General features: G+C 32.6%; 1 protein-coding gene and 1 long non-coding RNA gene across 6 annotated transcripts; one reads left to right on the top strand and one right to left on the bottom strand.

The window, feature by feature from the left end:
* Positions 1–614: 614 nt before the first annotated feature.
* Achl (La ribonucleoprotein translational regulator Achilles) lies at positions 615–12,735 on the bottom strand. Its single transcript, XM_074142930.1, has 4 exons — positions 11,912–12,735; positions 3,204–3,388; positions 2,646–2,891; positions 615–1,164 (listed from the first exon to the last, which is right to left on the bottom strand). Exons 1-4 carry the CDS (start codon positions 12,590–12,592, stop codon positions 936–938), a joined length of 1,341 nt encoding a protein of 446 aa, XP_073999031.1. The 5' UTR covers positions 12,593–12,735; the 3' UTR covers positions 615–935.
* Positions 12,736–19,023: 6,288 nt separating this feature from the next.
* Positions 19,024–22,559, top strand: LOC141461692 (uncharacterized). Of its 5 annotated transcripts, none has more exons than XR_012462994.1 (6): positions 19,024–19,471; positions 19,572–19,826; positions 19,937–20,104; positions 20,175–20,283; positions 20,563–20,661; positions 22,408–22,559. It is a non-coding gene; the product is annotated as an uncharacterized lncRNA (long non-coding RNA). The 5 variants fall into 5 exon arrangements; XR_012462997.1 differs by having other exon boundaries at positions 20,029–20,104; XR_012462995.1 differs by lacking the exon at positions 19,937–20,104 and having other exon boundaries at positions 19,024–19,250; positions 19,323–19,471.
* Positions 22,560–23,405: the final 846 nt, after the last annotated feature.

Here is a 23,405-nt window from a genome sequence, read left to right on the forward strand (position 1 = left end):
AGTCAATGTGATGCTCAGGAGTTACCCATTCTGAGTTAACCTTAAAACTGCTATTTAGTTTTGCAGAATAGTGCGTTGGCTAGCTAAACACATTCCCCACCACAGTTGATTTCTTACACTGAGAATACTTTATTCAAATTTAAATTAGACCTTAAATTACTCAAAATAAACTTTTAATGATTCTATAGTCTTGTTCCTAATTAAATTGGATCATTCCTAATCAAAAGTTTACTTTTCTCCTCATAACAAATAAATATTTTTTAATTAAATTAGAAATTTAAGTAAACTAATAAATTTAATCCCATAAAAAAGTTTTCGCTAGTCAAATTACTTCCTCTACTTTTAAACAATCCTTGTTTAGTGGAATTAAACTTCAACCAAATCATAGATTTCTTAGTCAATTTAAACTTGGGGTTTCGTCAAATAACCGTTTTTTAATCAACTTAAGAAGATATTTACTGTTACTCAAACCATTCCAATGTAAACAATTTTTAGGGAGGAGGGAGCTTCGATTCTTTTTTTAATTTAGCCTGCTATCTGTTAGATATTTCAGGTAGTATCACTTTTATTTTATATAATTTTTCTTGGGTAAAGAATTTCGTAACAAACTCGAATTAAAATACTTAGATATATTTACAAGAAGCAATTTAAATACATTCTAATACTAAATAAATATCAGATTAAAATAAATTAAATTTGAGAAATTTGTATTGAAATCTATCAATTCTGAAGTCTTAAGAGGTAAAGTTGGAATAGGTAGGTTTATAGACTGTATGGAAATTTGGACAAGCTCGCAATACAATTGGGCTCTTAATAAGGTCGTTCTGAGCATAGTTTTGGGGAGAGGATATATATTCATTTTTTTAAGGTGGCGCATTTTCGAGTAAAAAAGAGGTTTCTCGAATCTGTTCACAAAAGTAGTTGAAGAGAACTCTCTATTCAACAAGGGTATGGCAGTGAGGTTGATGGAATCCTCGGCCAGCTTCCGGACCTCTAGGCATGCGCACTACGTTGTCTGCAGATCCATTGCTATAGATTCTACCTCCTTCCCGGGACCCACGTCGTCCAGATTCGATGCTCATACTCCAGTAGCCATTCTCACGTGGCTTTCCAGGCAGATGTAGATCTATGGAGCTGCGACGGCTGTCCGAACCACTGCCACACCTGAAACAAATATTTCCTTAAAACTTGTTTGCAATAATAAAATGAATCATGTAAATAAAAAAAAATAAGCCAGAAAAACAAAACAAAAAGTATAAATGTTTAAAATGAACAAAAGTATTGAAAAAATTGTTTAAACTGAACTAATAAAATAAAATTCTGTTTAAATTTTAAGGCTTAACTTTAAAGGTTTAAATCAGAATGAATTAATATTACAGTATTTTTTCGACCATTAAATTTAGATACATATTTGCCAGATAGTTTGAACTGAGCAATGAAGCGCTTCAAGTTAAAATGCAGTTCAGAAGTTACATAGCTTTGAACCATATTGTTTCAAAAAATAAAATAAAAATAAAATAGATATATGTAAACAGTTGATTTAAATCTTTGTTCCATAAATAAGATTAGTAATTAAAAATTATGGTAGAAATATTAAATATTTACACATAGTAGAAATATTGCAATTTCTTTGAAGGGTGTTTCAAGATTTGAAACGGCATTCATATCGAATTCCTTTTAGCACATTAATTGTGTACACCAGTTATTTTTATAATTTTTAGCTGAAATTTATTTTTAAAATAAAGTTCTCTTATCTTCAAGTAACATTCTGGCACTAATAGCTTCGACTTACAAAAAAGTTTGGTCCAGATAAGGATGCAAAACTCCAAAGAACAAAGTATTACATAAAGTACGGGTGGGAAAATTTGAGTTGAAAAATAGTCATCCGTCAACACTAATACATGTAGATGATGTATTTTAATGTTTTGAGGCGCGTCAGCATCTGAGGATATTGGCGCCCTTGGGTGTGTATTGTTTATATCTTGAAATATTAACAACATTCCAAAATTCGGAAGCAATTTTTACATTAGAAAATTTTAATAAAATGGAACTATTATAATCTAAAAGCTTCGTTTCAATTAGAGCTTTACAAATTTTTTTCTTGCAGATAAACAGCCATATCATTTACGAAAAAATTAAACTTCTTGCACTGTTTTAATCACTGTCTTAACTTATTACACCGATTAATAAATTCACTATCAAACCAGACGATTCTATTCTTATTTTTAATGACAGTCAGTTTTAGTCTTAAACATTCCTAAAGCAGATTAAAACTTTAATACAGCTTCCACAAATTTTAAGTATAATGAGTCAAGAGAATAACTGAAAATTAACTGAGCTAAATTCTCAAGCAAGTGATTTATTAAATTTTAGTTAAATTATTTGGTGTAGAGTTAAAGTTTAGATACTTGTAGGTTAGAATCAAAATATTGAATTGAAAGTTCTATCGGAAAATGATCTGAGAGCGTAAAAAATTAGCTACATTTAGATCCTCAATGATATCCAAGTTATAAATATTACACCATATAAAACCTACAGTCCTACATGCAATTTTGGAAACATGAGTATATCAACACTATCATTATTTGCTTTTAAGTACACCTTTTGGTAATAATAAATCACTGTTAAGTTTAACATCTCCATACCTAGATCTCGATGAGCAATATCCTTCAGAGCCAGAGTCTCGAGACCCTCGGCGACACTCCAGATGCCTACAGGAACAACAGTCCGAGCCAGAGCTAGCCAAGGATAATCGTCTGATGTCGGACAGCGAAATGCCAGAATTAGATCTAGACCTGGAGGAATTCCATGACTCCAGCGAGTCTGAGGAGAGACGTCTGTCGAAGGATCTGTTATTCCAGTTAACGCCTTCCCATTCGTTGCTCCGATATCTGTGAACATATTCCAGAAGTTGTCATTATCAGTATTTTGTCAAACATATTGAAAATGGCTGCCGTAACACGCCTCCAAAAACACCGTTCTACATTTTTGGATAGTTTACCCAAGGATTACAAATTTTTACCTATTTTTTTTTACCTAATTTTTACCCAGATTAAAAGTATTTTAATCAAGTTCAAGCTAATTTTTCAATTAACTTCAAAGCTAATTTTTCGATCAAATTTTTGCAATTAAATAGAACCTATTTTCAATGAATATTGATGTTTTCAGCCAAACTGAACGTAAATTACTAATTCCTTTCTCACCTTCTTTGAGTCCAGTGACTTGCTTCGAGTCCTCCCGATAAACGTCGAATTTGTCCGCCGTTCAGTCGAATGTTTCTTCGCTCATCATTCTCCGAGCAAGAGCTGGTCGAATAGTCTTCCAGTGATTTCAATTTCTTCAATTTCTTTTTCCTTTCTACAGATGGCGGTGCATTCAATTCTAATACCTGCAAAAATACGCAAAATGGTAGGTAAGTGAGACATGCCACTAAAGGTACTTACTCTCCCTGGATAATTTTCATACATTAAAATAAGAATGTAGTAACAATCATAGTCAGTGCAATGCTACCGTCCATAAAAAATCGCATGTCTGTAAAGTTCACCAGTAACTGTTACAGATTACCACCTACAAATGTAAAGCGAACCTACAATTTTACCTCCTAAGTGTTGCAAGCAAGTACATCGTACAGAAATAGAACTGCAAACATGCTACTAATGTGCACCAAGGACGTACAAGGTTACCTCCTAAACTATGGCATTTTTTATTAACTTCGACTCTGACTAGGTAAATTAAATTTTTGTATCGAAGAATGTTGGCGGGAAAGTGTTAAAATTGGAAACGTAGCAAAATGAATTGTATTAACGAAAATAATAACAGAAATGAAATTTGGCCGCTATTGTTAAAATATAAATAGCAAATAGAAGAACACACTGCAAGTGCGTAGAGAATATTTCATGCATTCAGAGAGAATATTCCACTGAACTGGCCTCAGGTGAGTTCAACGTACAGATCTACCATTCATATAATATTAATGAGCATTGTAGCTTCGAAACAAAACAGGTGCTAAATCAGAACAATGTATAATAAATCGAAGTTATTTATGCTTCACAGTTATGTTAAAGAAATCAGAAAACTTATTTTGAATTCCCTGAAAGGTTTCTGTGATGCGCTTCATGATCGCATCGCAACTGTCTCTATTGTACTAAGATAATTCTTTCAGTTTACAATAAAGACTTAAGAACAATATGTACGTGTTTGAACTCTAGTGTAGTAAATGTTTCAAACACTTTAAAAGAAAACAAACTTTGGTAATGGAACTATCACACGATTTATTGACTGGGCTTTTAGGGGCTTATTTGCAGTTCTTCTTAATAATATGTAAGTAGTAGATCTGTAAATTGTACTGGTTTGCGGCACATTAGAGGCAAAGTTATGTATTTCCTCATTATATTTTATAACTGATAAGAACTAAATTTCTCAGTGCATTAAGAGAAGTAACTCGTGAGATACAATAACTAGGTAAGTAGAATGAGTTTTGCTGACCTCTCAGATAGCAAGGAGATCTGGTTCGGCTCTCTAAGGACGGACTCAGGTGAAAGGAACTCTTCCCCACCCCGAACTGAGAGAGAGATCATGGTTCTAATTGTGTGCTTAAATGTTATGTTTAGACAGTAGGACCATACATACCACCAACATACACAGTCGGTTTGGTTAAAGAAGGCCAAGTAAGTGTGTACTTGTAGTGCACTCATTGACATTGGCCTTCAATACCGGAAGTTCACGCTGAATAAACAAATACAGTCGACCTTGGAGGTAAATAGTTCCGGCATTTACGGAACTAGATTCTACCTTCCTGATAATGGGAACGGTGTTTGGAGGATTTTCTTTTTTAGTTTCTAAAGTTTATGGGGCGAATATGTTCGTATCTAGAAATATTAAAAAACAAAGTGATAGGCCTACGAAAAATAATTAGTTAATTATATTGAGTTCAAGGAAACCTCTTCTCTCTAATCGGTCAAACTGATTTATTTCACAAAACCTGACTCAATTAAGAAGTCACAACATATTTTAATTCTGATAAATGTTAATCAAACGGTATGGAACTACATAGTATAGTTTGCAATTAGAGGCACTTAAGAAACTTGTTTAATAATGCAGTTATGTAAACAAGACCAGAAAAACAATAAATAAATAATGCAGTTGATAAAGCGAGAAGCTCGGCTGTTTCCAAGTATCCTTTATCACCCTTGGAAAATTTTGAAAAGGGCTGACTCTGTTTTTGCTAAAAATATAGGCACTATGTCTTTACATCTATAAATCATAAATATTTTGATTTTGATGTTCATAAATGAATATTTTAAATTAATCTAAATCTAATAAATGGGTAACTAAATGCTCCTTTGGCATTGAGAGAACACTATTTAGTCGGCTGAAATATGGGGGATGTCCGTCCAAATTATTGTAAGAAGTTAGATTTTTACAATTTCTTGAGTCTGTTCTGACATTGACCCGTTATACTCCTGACGCATTTGTTTTGTTAGAGATAATACAATACAATTCCAAATGAAAGTTTTGCTATGTAAGTTCAGATGGTGGTGTTGTAAATTAGAGATACCTAAAACCCAGTTGCCTAGACAATGGTGCAATAGGTTCTTGGGATTCATAGATACACCTGCAATTCTCCTAAATTGGATTTTGTAAAAGCGTAATTATTTACTAGTATTGGAGCCCAGAACGTCTGGCAAGCCTAGAACTACTAAAATTAAGCAAAATTATATCTAAAAAATTACAAATGCGTTTAAGTTAAATTCACTCGCAAAAAAGAGAAATATTGAGCAGAGCAATTCTGGATTCCGGGTTTGAATCCAGATGTTGGCGCTTAGATTTTCTCTTCTTAGGAGCTTCTTACAGCTCACTGTCCGCTGCTGAACAGTGTTATATGTAACACGAGAAAACTGTCCGGAGGTCGGTAGTAAACTGAAAAAACTAACCGCTCGAGAGTTGTCGGTTTTGATGTACGGTGGATAGACACTCAAATACAAATTTATAAAACTCACTTTTTTCCTCCTCAAGGAATCTCAAAACGGTTATTTCTATGAAAATTCAAAATAAAGAAATTGGAAGATTATAAAACTTTTTTTTTATATGAGAAATCACTCTCCATTCGTTGAAGAATGCTGGGCTGTGTGCATTCAATTTGAATACTACATTTAAGGCAACAATTTTTCTGAGTACGGCAGTAATTGTCCTGAAGTAGCAGTATTTTTTGGCTTCTTTCCTTTTTCAAGTCATCCAGTCTCAAAGACCTTCCTATATTTTTCAACTCCTTAAGTTTAAATCCTCGATACATACCCGTAATACCAGATCTCGCTCATCCGATCTCTATATTCTCTCTCACCGTACCTCATCCTTTGACAAATCCTTCCTAATACGTGCTACCTCTCTCTGAAACTCCTTGCCATCATCTGTCCGCCATGCTCCTACCCTTTCCATCTTTAAATCCCTTCTGTTCAGTTATCACCTTTCTATCCAGCTTCCTCCGAAATTCTAATTGTTTTAATTTATTTCCTTAATTTCTGCTGTTATTTTTATCTTCACTTTTTGTAAAAACTTATTTATTTTCTGTTTAATCACAGGCCAAACTATTAAGGCCTCTATTTGTACCTGTATTTATTCTTAGGGGACAATTGTCCCAGAATAATAAATTTCTTTTCTATTTCTATTTCTATTATGCAACCAGCTACATATAAGATCTGTTATTTTTTCAGAAATTAACAACTGGAGGGAATGGAGGCGATTTTATTTATCTTAAGGTGCTGGTAGTTCATCATTGATAAAAACAATTTTTTGCTTACTTATATACTGAACATGAAGCCTTGTTCTTGTAGGAATCGGCTTCATAAGTTGAGGTCACTGCTTTATTTTGAAGCATTGAATATTAGGACCAAGGAAATATTCCATTCAACATTTATTTGAAAAATCTTTTTTAATTAGCCATTCAAGAAAAATGTAATTAAAAATGAACGAACTGTATGTAATTTCTAGAATTTGACATTTGCAAATAAATGTTGCCCTTGGTGGATATTTCGCGATTACTATAAATGAAAAAAAAAAAAATTAAATTTGCATGCATGTTAATTGACACGATAAAAATAGTAAATTTTTAATTTTAATTTTTTTCTACACACACTTGAACATCAATATTCACATTCACATGGGCACAGTGATAGCCAATTTTGGCTCAGTTCAACCCGCAACTAGTATCGGTGGCTAACAGAATTAAGACAGCACATTGTGAGTACCGGCATGGCCAAACGTTGCCAACACTGGCCTGGTATTGGTCCGCTCCATAAATCGTAGATATTTTACTGTAAATGTAATGGTATACACACCTACATAAACTGAAATTTTCAACTAGTCTTCTCTATCCGTACACAAACTCCGGTAAATATTTTTACTCAATAAACTTACTTGCATATAATGCAACTCCGATTAGGATTTATGTACTTAAAATGAATGTTATAAAACTATATAGGATACACTTTTTTTTCTTTTTTTTGAGATTGCGCTGAATACATACATTCATACTATTGAAATTACTACTACACTAGCGAACTGATATCCCATATATCCTTGAAATGTTCGATGACATGAGAACAGTCAGTCACATGAGACATTTAGCTCAATATTATACACAAATCACTTTTAAGTAATGAAGGAATAAAATTAATTATGTACACCTCAACACAGTGTAATATTGATTATACTACTTGTACAACCACTAATGAAGAGGGCACATAGCCGAAACGTTTAGCAAATAGATGAAAGACGAGTTTCCAAGATTTACACTTAAAAAACTAGATTTTGAAAAATTTAAAAAGAAACAGAAAATATCAACATACATATAATTAACTGTGTAACATTGGAACTGTATAGCTATTTTTTTTAGTAAAGATTTTAGGTTAAAAAATATGTGTGATTTAGAATGGTTTAGCTTCCGAATATCTAAGCGTTAGTAAGTAGTGATCACAAATTTAAAATACTGTTTTTTTTTAATGAAGTTCAATTGCCCATATTGCTATTTAATGATTAGCATGAGAAATTCATATCAAAGAACGTTTGCAATCCATCTCTTTCGTGGACGCCTAATTTGGTAGTTGGACGTAAAGCCTGTCTTAAAAAAAAAACAGGCATTACTTTTACTTTTGTTGCAGTAAGTGGGAGAGAGTCCGTTGTGTGTCATATCACATACAGACATAGATTTTGAGTTTGGTTGTGTGAAAGAAGGCCTAAGAAGTAACGATGTGACATTGACTCTGGCGTGAGTAATACCCTCATAAAGTCACCAGCCTTGGCTGCTAGTGAGGGTCGCCCTATATACTTGAGGTCAGCTTTTTTTGCGCACAGCATTTCCCCCCTTTAGAGTCTCCTTAAAATGAAGCTTAACAGAAAAACTTGATGAAAGTCCTTGATATATATAATTAATTAGTTTACAAATTTTTAAGAAAATTGTCGAAGCTATTGTTTGCAAAATGCGAAAACCATGAAAAATGAATGTAGTAAAATAGCATTGCAGGTCAGCCGATATTCATCGGTCAGATTCTTTGTAAGTAAATTGGGTAAAAAAGGCAGTTCCAGTTTTTAACTGCAAGACCTGAATCTATAGAACTGATTGACTTCATTAGTTTTGTAGGTGCAGTACATAGTATGTATACATGCTGCTTACATATAATAGTACACATACGTTTACATTTTATGCATACTATTAACTTTTAGGTAGAAGAAAGAATTGTAAACAAATGGATTTCTTAGTCTTAGTCGGAAATACTATTTGTGGTCCCCTGAACACGAAAAACTGGTTTTTAAAAAATTGTAAAAAACTGTTATGTTCCATAGGATCCAAAAAGTATAGATTTTCGAATACGGCAACTCTACAATTATAAAACCAGCAAAAATAAGCATTCTTGAAAGCAAGACCCCCCTATTTCAAGCCATTAGCCACTAACCAAACAAATAAGACATTTAATAAAAACTGTGTGACTGTTATTTTAATATAAAGGTGTCCAGTGTGTTCATTAATATAAATTTAATTACTATTTATTAATTGTGCGGAGTAAAAAAAAGTGTGATAGATAAGTTTGAAAAGAAGTAGGGCATAGTAACTAACAGTTTTATTGTCTCTAAATATTGTAAATAAAGTGTAGTCTCAGATATAAAATTAGAGAGAGGTAAGGCACACGTCGGAACGAGTTAACTGATAGATTAGCAAAGGAAGTCTTAGCTAATAGGTATATTAAGACAAGTTCCCGAAAAATCCTTCAAGATATTTTGAAAAAGTAAGTTCAAAATGAAAACTGAAAAGAATTGGGAAGTAGAATGGAGAACTTACATAAGAGGTGAAGAAACGTTACAGCAATACATTCCGGACTAAACAATATTATACGGACTACGCAATACATAGCGGAAACTTCTAGACTTACAGATAGAATACAGGATTGACCCAGGATATGGCAACACATGTCATTATTTACACTGAGCACCCCTCCAGTTCTGTCTGTTTGATTAGAAGAGTCTGCAGGTTGACTCCTGGGGTAAAGTTTGAAAACACAAGTTTTTCTCCTCTAAAGCGTCGAACTCTCAGCCGAAAATAACTTTCAAGCTGAAAAGGAAATACTTAATACGCGTAGTGTCTTCTTCTTTCTGTCAAGATCACAAAGGCTATTCATTGAAAGGACTATGCGATGCATGTGTTTCTCAGTTTGCAGTGGCGTGCGAATGGTCTACCGATCTTAAGCCACTGTAAACTTACATGAGTGGCTAATCATTAAGTACTTCGCCTCCCTCTGTCTGAGATTATCAGTTACCATTGCTAATTATGTCCACATTTTGCACGCTACACTACTGTATACTTTTTACTATTCATTAAATAGCTCAGGTTTTTTTTTTTAATGAAATGGCACTCTACAGAAAAGCCTCCATTCATCAGGAACGGCCACTCAGCCTATGCCACCGTAAATCAGGGAACCCATGCGGCTCCCTCTAGTTGGAGCACCCCTCCAAACGCTTCTATTTGATTAGACTTAAGACACTAGAAGAGTTTATTTCACAGCTTAAAGAGATTATGTTGGCTACATTATTTTGTAAACATATTCTCAGAAATCATATCACTAAGAAAGTGATTGTATAAGCAAGTTCTGGACGCGACTCTGGTATTTACATTAATACTAACCTCTGCATGAAATTAAAATTAAACAATGCCTAATAATAATTAGTGATAAAAATTGAGTTGTAATGGTGTTACTGTGGGTAAATTTGTAACAAGGTGAAACGTAATGAACTTTTTAACATTGCATTGTAAGTAAAGGGTTGAAATACCATGAAATTATCATGTATCTGTTTGCAAAACTATGAAACATTTAACAGCAAGTAAAAGTTAAAAAAATAATAATAATAATGCCTATTTTTTCAGGCGAGCTTTACGTCCAAGTGCCCAATTAGATATAGACAGAGGCTACTGGCAAACGTATTTTACTATAAATTTCTTATATTAAACATTATTCCAAGTAATAGTAATAGATTGAACGTTACTCAAAATGGATTGACAAAATAAATCATTTATTCCAATCTTAAGGTTTCTCTAGAAATAGACAGTATTATATTTAGGTGTCATATAATAGTCTTCTAATAACTGTTCTTATATCTAACTACATAGTTATTGAGCAGTAATACGTTTTTTAGAAACTGCATAAAATTCAACTCGATATTGTGATAATTTAAACAAAAAAAAAAAAGAAAAAAGAAAACTAGGCTTCAGGAATGTCAAAAAAATATGTATAAGAAAGGAATGAACATACAGTATCATGGAATAGAGCACCATACTTAATCTGCGGCCCCCAACGAGCTATCCCCGCGCTGCATAATCACAAAGTTATAAATTATAGTTTTTAAAAATTGGAAATTGGGGGCTATAAGTTGATGGGTAATGAGTAGATGAGTATGTTGAGGTGACATACATATTTCATCGGTTCTCTAACACTTTGCGTGATGACATACTTACTTAGGATCTATTCTAATTATTTTATTAATACTTAATATTTAAAAGATAATAAATTTCACTATTATTTCTAAAAGAATGTATTAAGGAAAATTGTCTTTGAATCGTATTATTTTAAAACTTAACTTCAACACATAAATAAATAACAATAATAATAAATAAATAAACGAATAATTTCTGAGGGTATTAGAGGATTTGAGATAATTGAGATGACTAATACTTTGTCGAGAGATCATTTTAAAAAAGTATAATATTGATCTTCATTATAATACGAAACAAAAATAGTTTAGTTATATTTTTCTTCGCAGATCACTTAGAGGCTTAAAAAATTAGCTTCCTAATAAAAATTATTGCTACGATAACAAAGCGTAATGTCCATGGTGTTCTCACATTAAGCAGTAATGCCGGGAGCATTCTTCTGAAGTTTATTTCATTCTTGGCAAATAGTATATGTAACCACTTACTGACTCAGAGCTTGCTGGCGGACTAATTATTTTGTACATTAACAAGCTTCGCTTTGCTTTACATAGCAAACAAATATAACTAGCTCGAAAGAAAAAAAAGGTTGAGTATAGCAGGAATAGCGTACAATGCAATAAACTGATCTTTGGAATAATAATTATCAATAGTAATAGTAATTAATATTTCCGTTCCTATAACTTTTACACGAGTTCACAAAAATGAGATATATAATAATAATAGTATTTATTAATTGAAGGGATCCAGTGGAAATCCTAATAACGGAAACGACAAGAAAACCAAAACAAAATAATTTTTTTTGTGTTCAGGGAATCTTGATCAGGTAATGTATTTTGGTTAAAACTCAATTCCCAAAAATTCCCCTACATACCGGGTCGATTGCTACATATTTCTGTTTTAAGCTAATTAATTAAAGAATCTAGAAAAGTAAGTTACCTGCATATTTGAGTGCCTACATGTCCAATCCTTGTTCAAGGCATTATGCGCAGACTCAGTGCGTACAAATTCCACCAAAGCGCTAACTTTACCCACCATCTGTGGGTGTTTGTTGACGAAATGCCGGACATCTGCGGGTATTGGATTGCCCGGGCGAAGGATCCGGATAAGAGCGATTTCTCCACAGTTCCCAAACAGTTCTGCTACTGTTTCTATACTTGGTTTTTCAACCGGGAGATCTATGGCGACTATAGTCCTTGAAGGAGTTGTCTGATCATAAGGAGGCAATGGGTCTAAACGTCGGAGTTTTGTACCAGCTTCGTTAATTTGCAGTTTCTTGGAACGAGCCAGTGCATAAGCTACAACACGCCAATCTTTGGCCAAATGTTTGACCCGTTTAAAGCTTGATATCAACTTCAACGAAACGTAACCTTCCTTGTTTCGTTTGACATGTTTAAGCAAGAAAGCATCTTTCGTTATGTTGACATCACTGAAATAGAATTCTACTTGTTCAACAATTTTCTGCACAAGTTCCTCATCAGGAGTTACGAAGTCTTCAGCATCATCAAAATTCAAAACTGCTCCTTCATCTACATTCTTTTCCTGTTCATTCTTGCCGTTATCTTGAATTTCCACAGTTTTCTCCAAATTTTCACCTTCAGTTTCTTTTTCAACGGTCATTTTTTTTCCTTAATCTTTTCTTTATTCCTTAGTTTTAGAAAACACACGCGCACACATTAAAACACACACAACATCTCACGAAGACATCAACTCACTGAAAAATCCACATAATACTAATTCAAGCTCTTATATATTGTGACCAGGGTCCCTCTGGAGTTTGTAGGGTGGAGGGGGAATTGATTAAGAGCGCCCTACTCTACAACTCCTCACAACCCCAGAGTATACGCTCGCAAAGTCAATGCCATCAGTTTGCTATCATATAATTGTTTATGACCTTCAAGGGCAACACCACTACTACATTAGATAGACATACACATAGACACACTGTAGTCTTAAGGAAGTTAAATTTTAAATGATAAGCTTGTAGTTCTCCTTTACATTATTAAAAGGCGGAAGAACCCAGTACATTGTACTTTACTAAAACATTAGAGGCAAGCTTAAGCAGGATTAGATGCGCTATGAAAAGGTGCACTCGAATCACAGTTCATCTAATTTCACTCCTCTAATTACCGATCAATGAGAGGATTTTTATTAAATCATTCTAAAAAAAATTGTTATTTAAAACTGAATATAATAAAATTTGACTAAATTGTTCAACATTCATGATTTTAAAATCAATTCTAGGTGAATCATCAGCTGCCCTACATTTTTCAAAATTTCTTTTGCATGTCCTCTGCAAAATTAATTCTGGTAACGCGTGTACATCTTCTTTTTACTTTTATTTTGGAAACTTCCACAGATATAGCATCGCCTTCTATTCCTGCTTCTTGAATTTGTGATTTCTAAAACATGTAATAGAAGATTCGCCCTTCTTATTTCATTTTATACACTCGTTTCGTTATTATTGATTTTTACCGCTTGAGAAATTCCATGCATTATTTTTGTCATAGCAAACATTTTACTTCAGACATAAATTGAATGAAATAAATAGTAAACAATTATAAACAAAAACCTCTTGAACACACTAATGAAAACTATTTAGATAAGAAAATTATCTCAAGTTATACAAACCTTCAAGTCTGGTGATAAATCGGACAGAAGGCTCCTCTTCAAATGGTTAATCAGATCAAAGTAGCATCTATTGGTAGCCTATTTGAATCTTCTTACTTTATTCTGTGAGAAATTTACTGGCGGGGATAAATTACTTAGCATAGATAGGTGAATTCTAAAACTCTTTGAAAGCTATGAATGTCCTATTGGAAAATCGTTTCCCGGTGGTCCAATGCCTAGTGCTTTTTGAAGGGCTCAGGACGTCTACATCATCCACATAGGCCAGTATTTTGCCGGATTTATTTGACTCGTTCATCCTCCCAGTAGATAGTATTCCTTTGTCTTAAAGTCAAGTGATATTTCGGATTGATACCTAATAATTCCTTCAAAGTTAACTTTGGCTTTTGATAAGGGGTTTATCATTGCATTTTTCTCACGAAGTTCTAAGCTTATAAAGTCTTTGGCAAACTACTGCGTTGGACATGCAGTTATTTGACTGTCATATGGTCAAGTTAGAACTCTTCTTTTTCGCTGTCTTCTTGGGAGTTTCTCGGGGTTATTATCTAGAACTACTATCGCTAAATGATATAAAGCTTAATCTTCACCTTATTTTGTATTTGTGGATGACCTAAAAGTATTTTTGGCAAGGATGTGGCCGTGAGCAACAGAAACTCTATTTGATTATTCGTTAAGTTTCGAAAACTATTTGGAATTGTACCTGTATTATGCATAATTATTTGATTAACTTGGAAAATTACGCCACTAGTTACCACACTCTAACTGGTTAATCTATTCTCTACATTCTGACACTAAGTAGGGTATCTTTCTCTCAGTGATAAATAACCTTATTCATTCTTTAAAAAGATTCTTCTCCGTTTATGTGTATCTTTCTCAAGTATATATTTATCCCTTTCATTTCGCTATTTGCTGGATGATGATTGCAACCAACTAAACTAACTTGGATTCGTTCAATATTAGCATTTCAGAATTTATAAATAATATTAAAAGTGACACTTTTCTGTCGACGGGTATTCTTCAAAATTGTTATTTTATTAACATATGTATTTAATAATTATTGATATTATGAGGCCATGTATAACAATGAAATAGCATTTTAAAGGGAAAACTTGCTCTAAACCATCTCCTACAAGTTGATTTTATTCGAAATTTTATAGGAAAATTTTATAATTAATAAAAGTATTAGAACTACACTAATGTAAAGTTGTAATGTTTTGAGAAAAACCTCAACAACTACAAAATCGATTTAATAAAGTAGCACTTCGAAAAGCTTGAATATATAAAAAAAAAAACAACCCAGACATAAACAAATCTTTAAATAAATACAAAATTACCCATCCAAAATTCATTTACAAAATTGTTGAAAAATACATCACAAATAGAATTATTGTTTATTTAGTCTTTGTCTGAGTTTAAATATGAAACACAAACTGATTATTTCAGATACCTGATGTTTAAATTTCGACCTCGGTCACCTTGTAACTGGTGCCATGCTCTGAAGTGGAAGAGTCATACATAAGATGATCATGGCCGAAATGTGCTGCAGAGGCGGTAGAGTTTAGCTTCTTGCCCTTCGGTCTCTTCACCCCATAAGTAACGGTAGAGCACTTTCTTTTTGCTACTTCTTTAATTTCTATGACGCATTCATGTACTAGAGGCACAATCTGACGAGTGAAATTAATAACACGAAGTGCCAGATTATATTTGCTGTTTTCCACATAAATAAACAATTATTATCTTCTTTATTTTTTTTTTTCTTACACCTCATAATTTCTGAAACAACTTTTTTGTGATTTCATTCTCAATACTTCAACCATCCATTCTTGGACATCTTTCTCGTAGTTGTTCAGTGCAAGTGAAAGATGTTCAAGGCTTCCTCCTTGTGAATAAGATTTCACTTATTGAATTTTAAATTAATATGTCATAGATGAAAACAGCATTTTTAGAGATACCAAAGTGGGGAAGGCGAAAAGGTTGGAAACCGCTGGTTTAGTCCACAGGGTTGATGTGTTTGATATGAAACCAAATAAACCCAGTGGTGAACTAGTAAATTTTAATCAGTGGAATAGCTCATTTTTTTTAAATATAGATTGTAAAATTTCCAGAAATGTTTACCAAAAAAAGAGTGGTATTTCCTTATATGAGCGTACAGGGTGTTCATTTTAAAATGCATTTCATGCTTAAACGGTTGATCTGAGCAAAAAATGGTACAGGAAAAATTTGTTGCCCGTCACCTCTACTTTCCAGAATACGTGACTTGATTTTAGATTGCTGCCCGTATACGCGGCTGACGCGCGACCAAAAGTGAGGGTTTGCCCCCCCCATTTTCATATACACAATTTTAAAGAGTATAAAAAGTTATGAAAGAAACCAGACACCGCAGTTCGATATCTTCAAAATTAAAGGTGCTAAGCCATTTCAAAATCTGGTATTTATTAACCATATTTCAATTTTTTAACTTGTTATCGAAGAGAAAGAAGAGCACGCGATAGGTCATTTTTATGTATTTTTTTATCTCCTTTCTACTAAAAATATTGCCAAGGCAGTAAAGCTAGTATTTTTCTTAATATCGGGAAATAAGTCGTTTTCCGAGTGATTTTTCTAAGAAAAATCAAATGTTAAGAGCTTTAGATGTTCTCAAGCATGCACAAAATGGCTAAAAATTACATCTGTTACAAACAAGAATAATTATGTGGTAATTTTGGGAGAGTTGCGTTTAATTACCAAAAAAATTTAAAACCTCCAGCCACATATTTAAGTTATCACTATTTTTTCATGTAAAGGATCAAACTTATTTTTTAATTTATCAAATAATGCACTTTACGCAACTTGTGAAGCATGTACTGTGCCTTAAAGGTGCCTCCTCAGATTCAGAGAACAATTGAAACCTCCTGGCTAACCTGGCTTGCGAGGTTCAAAAAATTGAAATATGATTAATAAATACCAGATATTGAAATGGCTTAGCACCTTTAATTTTGAAGATATTGAATTGCGGTTTCCGGTTTCTTTCATAACTTTTTATACTCTTAAAAATTGTGTATATGAAAATGGGGGTCAACTGCAAACCCTCAGTTTTGGTCGCACGTCAGCCGCGTATGCGGGCAGGAATCTAAAATCAAGTCACATATTCTGAAACTAGAGGTGACAGGCAACAAATTTTTCCTCTACCATTTTTTGCTCAGATTAACCGTTTAAGCATGAAATGCATTTGAGCCGTCTTAAAATGAACACCCTGTATAGTATGCTCAGCTCAGATGAGTTCAGATGAAGAGTTTGGCTCGATTTATTTTCAAGAAAATCACAAGAATTGGCAAAAAAAAAACATTCAGGAAATTCGCACTTCCGGCAAGTTGATTTTCTATAACCTTGGAATTCATTAACTCACTTAATCCTTCTTAATATTATAAGCATTGTATGTAGAACCTTGCACAAAATAGCTCGTTTGAAGGAGGTCTTCCCCATCCCCCCTTTGCCAGAATTGGTTTTAATAATATTTTCCTGGAAAAATATTACTAATAAAAGTTTTAAATCTATTTAATTTTACAGAAAAATCATCAGTGTCATTTTTGAGAAAAATTCTCGAAAAAAAGGAGTGAATTTTAATAAACTGCATTACACTGTCACTTTATTTAAATATTGAAACGCTGTAATATTTATTAAGATTTGAAAAGAATTAATAAACAAATCAAATAATTAAAATATTATTTTACATATGTATAAACGTTTACAATAATAATAAATGTAATATATAACAAATAATATACACTCATGTGTATTTTTTGTCAATATTTTTACTCAAAATAGAACATGAAAGTGAAACGTAATACATGTATGTAAATATTTTATGTTGTACTCGTATAAGAAAACAAAATTATGAAATATGATATTTCAACTGAAATACTCATTAGTTCTGAATTATGTTTCATTCTCAGATTTGCCTATTTTATAGTACAATATTGTTCAGTACACTAAATGCTCGTTCAACTTCAGTAGTGCTTACTGCAGATAAATAACTTAATGGTTTCTACAGCTGTTTTAATTTTTTTGAAAGAAATTCTACATTTTAATTTTCCTATAACACCATCTCCACTATAACATCTGTTAATGGTGGTAGATCATTTTTTTGTCTTCTTTTAATAGTTCTTTTAGGCTCAATAAGTTCTTGTTGAAATTTCCTAAATTCTATATTGCCTGTAACCACGAATTCTTCAAATTCTTGGACAGTAGGATTGCAATTGGCGAATTGATTATTCATCAAATGAAGAACGATTATTGTTGTATTATTCTACTGCATCAAAACTACATAAAACTGAGAACGATTACTATTCATGAAAATCGATTCTCGCGTTTAGGCGCTACGCAGTTTACAAAAAAAGGTAACAACAATTTTTGAAAATGCCGTTTTTGCTCATTTTTAGCAACTTTTTTCTCAAAATCTATTAGATCTAGGTTGTTGCAACAAAAAATAACAGTAATAAAGAAGGATTTGCCCTATATAATAAAAAAAATTTGGAAATTTTATCTGTTATAGAAAAAGAGAAAAAAATTGTCAAAGTTGGGTGTTTTTCAACGTTACGCTTTTTCATGCACTTTTTGACGATCAACCCTTATACAACTGTCCTACCGGACAGTTTTAAAAAGTTGACTGGAATTTAAAATTATTAGTATAAATCTATTTGTTTCTAATATAAATAAAGGTTACATTTTATTTATGATATTCTTGTACTCTATATTTGTTTATAGAAATATGATTATTTTAAAATGTTTTCTTAAATTTTTAACAATGGGGTTGCATGTGCCCACTTCTAGCTCATCACTGGTTACAATAATGTTAGCCGTCAAAAAAAGTTACAAGCAATTCCAATTGAATTATTTACTTAACATGTCTGTCTCTAATGTGCCCTTAATTTCTGTTAACTTTACTTACGGTTCTAGCTATCGGAATAATATTCAAAATAATATAATTTATTTGAAAAAAAAAATGTGTATAATAATCCCAAAATACTTTCCTGTTAGCATGTAAGCAATAAAAGCAATAGGGCAACTAGTGGTGAAGGTCTCTGTGAAGGAAACACCACAGTGTTGGAACCAGGAAGTGAGGAAGTACTGGTGTGTGTTAGTAGACAAGGCAGTATATTTACATAGACTGTGCGTGTGGTAGTGTGCCAAGGTAGTGGCGACAGGTCGACCCTGGCCCAGTAATACACTAACGCACACACACACAAACACAAACACTTCACATATTCATAATATCAAGGCTCGCCTATCTACAGAATAAAAATATCATATTTCTGTATGAATACACAACATTCTCTTACCGCGATTGTAAACTTAAGTAAAATTAAATGTGATTAGAAAAATAAAATTTAAATAAATTGAAATAGAAAGAGTTCACAGAACGAATGTTGAAGGTGAGAGAAAATAATGTTTACCTTTAGTTTAAAAAAAAAGCAGTTAAAAAGTCTGTGAGTTTACAGCCGATCTCTGGACAAATGCTCTCGTTACAGACAGATCTATGTCTTAAGTAGGTTTTTAGAAATTTTAACATGGTAAACAGCGTTCAGTGGATGCCGTACAAACTCAACCTGCCTACACCAGAATAATAGACTTCCAGGAAAAATGTTAAGAACAGCTGTAGCACTCTAACCCGGTAATGTTTACATTACACTGTACTACTATAACTTCTAAAGAAACCGCTATATTCCAAAATACTTATTTATAGGAAACCTAACGATAATAAAAGATTGTAACTTTTAATTATAATTTTTGAAGTTAGTAAGTCACATCCCCTTTTTTTTTATTCAATTTTAACGAACATTAGATGGATTTGGATCTGACTCAGAAATTAGGCGAAATACAAGCTTAAAAAAGGTTGGTATGTTGAAAAAAAAAAAAAAAAACTTATGTGCTGTATGTAACAAAAACATTGCTAAAGCTCTACTACATTATAAAATGTCTCATATTGTTGCAGAATGTCTCAATTATACTTGCAAACTATATTGTTCCAGTAAAAATCTTAGCTTCAGCTTGAGAATTTAATTACAAATCTAGTTCCTACGGCATCTACTGAACCCAGCTTTCCCAAGTTAAAAATTGTTGAAAACCTACTTAAGGCATAGATTTCTTAAAAACGATTTTCTATCATTTAACTTAATTGTCAATGAATGGGAATTGTGTGGAAAACTACAAAAACCATTTTAAGATTGTGCTGAAAAAAGTGACGAAGGTAAATATTTAAAATTTGGATCTTGATTTATACAAATAAACCAATAATTTTTTCTTTTTTTATTTCTTTAATTTACATGAGCAATACTGTTCCATAATTAACAATGTCAGCAACAAAAATTGTAATAGTGATAAAAAAAAAGATCAAGTTGAGAAACTACCTAGTGATAAGCACTCATAATTAGTTAATACACTATTGCTAGAGAGCAAGTCAAGAGCCCATTGGCGTATGAGTCATCTCGAACGGTTGTCAAGATGAGCGGACAAGAGGGCTTGAGTGTGAGGAAAAAGTGTTGTGAAATTTCTGGTATTTAAGGTTATTTACTTCTAAAAAGGAATTGAATTTCAGGTCATCATGAATGTGTGAAGATGGATTTATTCAACGGAGCGTTGACGATTGTGCGGAGGACTGTAAATAGCAATTTTTGGAGCGATTACAATTTGAACGCTTTAAACCCGTAAGTCTAAATCGATTTAATAAGTGCTTGTAATATGAGGCATGTGTTATGTAGTGATAGTTTTCTATAATTTTCTATCGTAAGTCTTTCTATTGCGAATGGTCACTGCTTGTCTATGCAGTCGTTTGAGTGGCTTCAGTCGTGACTTCTTTTTGATGTTCAGCCTAAGGTAGCAAAGCCAGAGGTTGGAAGGGTGTATGGTTGTAGTATAGAGGACGAAGAGTAATTTTATGGAGTGTGAAAGTATTTGCTCTCATTAATTTTTATTCTCCATTTCAGAACCATTTGAAATTTGAGAGGTGGTTCTACTTGTTTCTGTGGAAGTAACTAACTGGTATCAAGATTAAGGATGGCATTATTATCTGCTTAGGTGGAGAGGTAATCTTGAAGCAGATGGGATATGAATTTTAAATTTAGCCAATTCTTCAAAAATTTCGTTTTAATTTCATATTCTTCAATAAACAAAATATAAAGGAAAAAAATTGAAAATGAAAATTTACTGTGGGAGCCTTGCATATTAGATTTGCCCCGAGCACTTCGAAGGGCGGCCCTGAATGTTCTTATTAGAATGTACACCACTGTCGAGGCACCTGTAATGAAGGTCTGCAATAACATTTTTATTAATCTATGATTTCCAATGTTAAGAGGTCTTGATTACTGGACTGCAGAATAATATACACTTTCTTTAAACTTACCGGGAGAACATTTTATACCTCTCACTACATCCATATTTATTTAAGGAAAAAAAAATGTTACAAGAAAATTTCTGATTCATAATTATTATTTATTTGTGCGAGTGGTTTGTTTTTTTTGCACATTTATCAGCCTTAACTGAAGGCTGATAAAAAAATATTGATATTTCTGACTACTCATGGCTTCTGATGCCTGTAACATTCAAGGTATTAATTAAAAAAAAATAAAAAAAAAAAATAGCGACATGTACATATATATCAGTACCTCGGAGGTACACAACACTACGTCAAATTTTTAATTTTTCTCGGTTTTTTGTTACTTATAACGCAACGGAAGTTATTTTGCTTAAATCTTTGGTGGCTAATAAGTAAAATGGATGCACATTAACAGATGGTTGAGTAATAAAAAAAGAAATTTTGTATAATAATAATGTTTTATTAATAAAGTAATATATACAAAAATAAAGAAATTCCACACATTTTACGGCATGGTAGAACCGTCTGCCGGAGGTTGATAATGAGAGTGAAAAGAAATAAAAATATAAACAGAAAAGAAAGAAATCTATCCAAATTACAAAAAATAAATAAAAACATAATCATACAAATATATACAATAATACTTTAAATAATCCAAATGTTGTAGATAATTAAATAACTAAATTAAATGAAGAAAAAATAAATAGAAATTACAGATAAAAGAAAGAGAGAGGGTGATAAAAATGCAAAATTAAAGCTCATAAAAAAATAAAAATAGGGATAATAATAATAATTACATTAAAAATAAAATAAAATATATATCTATACAATGAAAAAGGTTTAAAAATAAAAAATAAATATTACTGATTAAGATTAAACTCATTAACCAAGTATTGGTGATAAATCCAAGCTTGCTGTGCAAATTTAACAAGGCTTACACAAAATTGTGGCCATTAAGAAATTGAACCAGCTGACTCTTTGATAATGTTTTTGCACATAAATACGGATACCTAAATTCAGAGAGTATCGGACATATCCCCAAAAAGTGGAATATATCCTCCCTCTCGCGAAGATTACACAAAGAGCAGCAACTAGGGTCTCTTTCAAACCAAGGGTTGTAATTTAAATTTAACAACTGGCAACGTAATTTAAAAAGCCAACTTAAGTCTTTGAGTGAAATATCCGTTATGCTGGTCTCTAAATTTAGTACGTCTAAAGAATATTCAAGTTCTTTATACAAAGACAACCGCAAAGACTGACGAAGAAATTTTGTATTAGAAACATTAAAAAAATAAATTTTGAAAAAATGGACTTAGTGTTGTGTACCTCCGGGGTACTGATAGTATATGAATATGTATCTTTTGTTGTTGTTCAGTTTCTTTCGCTTCTCTATTTTTTTTCCAGCGCATCGACAGCTTGGTCATTAGCGCCCATTTCCATAATGTGTGTGCTTTAGGTTCAAGCCATTGCTTTGCAACCGATGTGCCATGGGACTACTGCCACCACGCGAACAGTGACTATACACAAGTGATGGACAGAGATGGTCAGCCCGCGCCACACTTCTTGTAAAATAAATAAATAATGCCTTATTTAAGTATGTAAAGTTAACGTTGTGATTTATTTATTCACCCCTCTAAATATGGATAAGTTTTTACGTGGGCAACACGGCAAAAAAAAAAAACCATTTTCCAAATAATTATGAGCCAATTGTGTGATTAGAAATGGATTTTTTGAGACGCATTAGAATTTTTTAGCATCAAATTATTCCATGCTCTATCGTATGAAAAATAGTAAACTAAGACATAAAAATGTTTTACAATATTGAAACCAAAAGACTGCATGACAGGAGAAAGCAGTTGTCCTAAAGGAAGAAAATTCGTTCTAAAAACAGGTGGGTGGAGTATGTTGAAGAAGGAATTGGCCTGAGAAAAGGGATTGGGCAGACTAAAATTTCTGGCAGGCAAGTTTGTTGCAATCAGCTATGAGGTATGGTTATTTAAACATGAAAATAATAGCAGAAGGGGAAAAATTAGCTCAGTAGATAAAGCTTAAATTAGGCATGGCCTTAAGTATTCACTTTCTAGGAGCCTCTTACATTTCAATTCAATTAGTGGTTCTAATGGGCTCAATGCCCATTGAAGGAAAGGGTTGTTTGACAACTAGACTGATCGGAGGCCGGCAGCGCACAGGATAATGCTTGGTGCACCAATGATCTCAGATGTAGACATGTCTTTGATTAAAAAAAAAAAAGAAGCAAGTAGCTGGAAGTCGTATGTATCTTACTCCAAGAGTCCCCACGCATCCAAAACTTTTTAAAAAATTTACTTTGAGATAACGAAAAAACAAGAATCTTAAAACTATTTGGAAAATAAACCACCATTTTTATAGAATAATTAAATTGAATATAATAAAAATAAAGAATAAGCATGATTACTTGGAAATAGTAATTGGTAT

The sequence above is a fragment of the Rhodnius prolixus genome, unplaced genomic scaffold (assembly GCF_049639745.1).
Source record: "Rhodnius prolixus isolate KJV_2025 unplaced genomic scaffold, Rpr scaffold_12, whole genome shotgun sequence".
NCBI lineage: Eukaryota > Metazoa > Arthropoda > Insecta > Hemiptera > Reduviidae > Rhodnius > Rhodnius prolixus.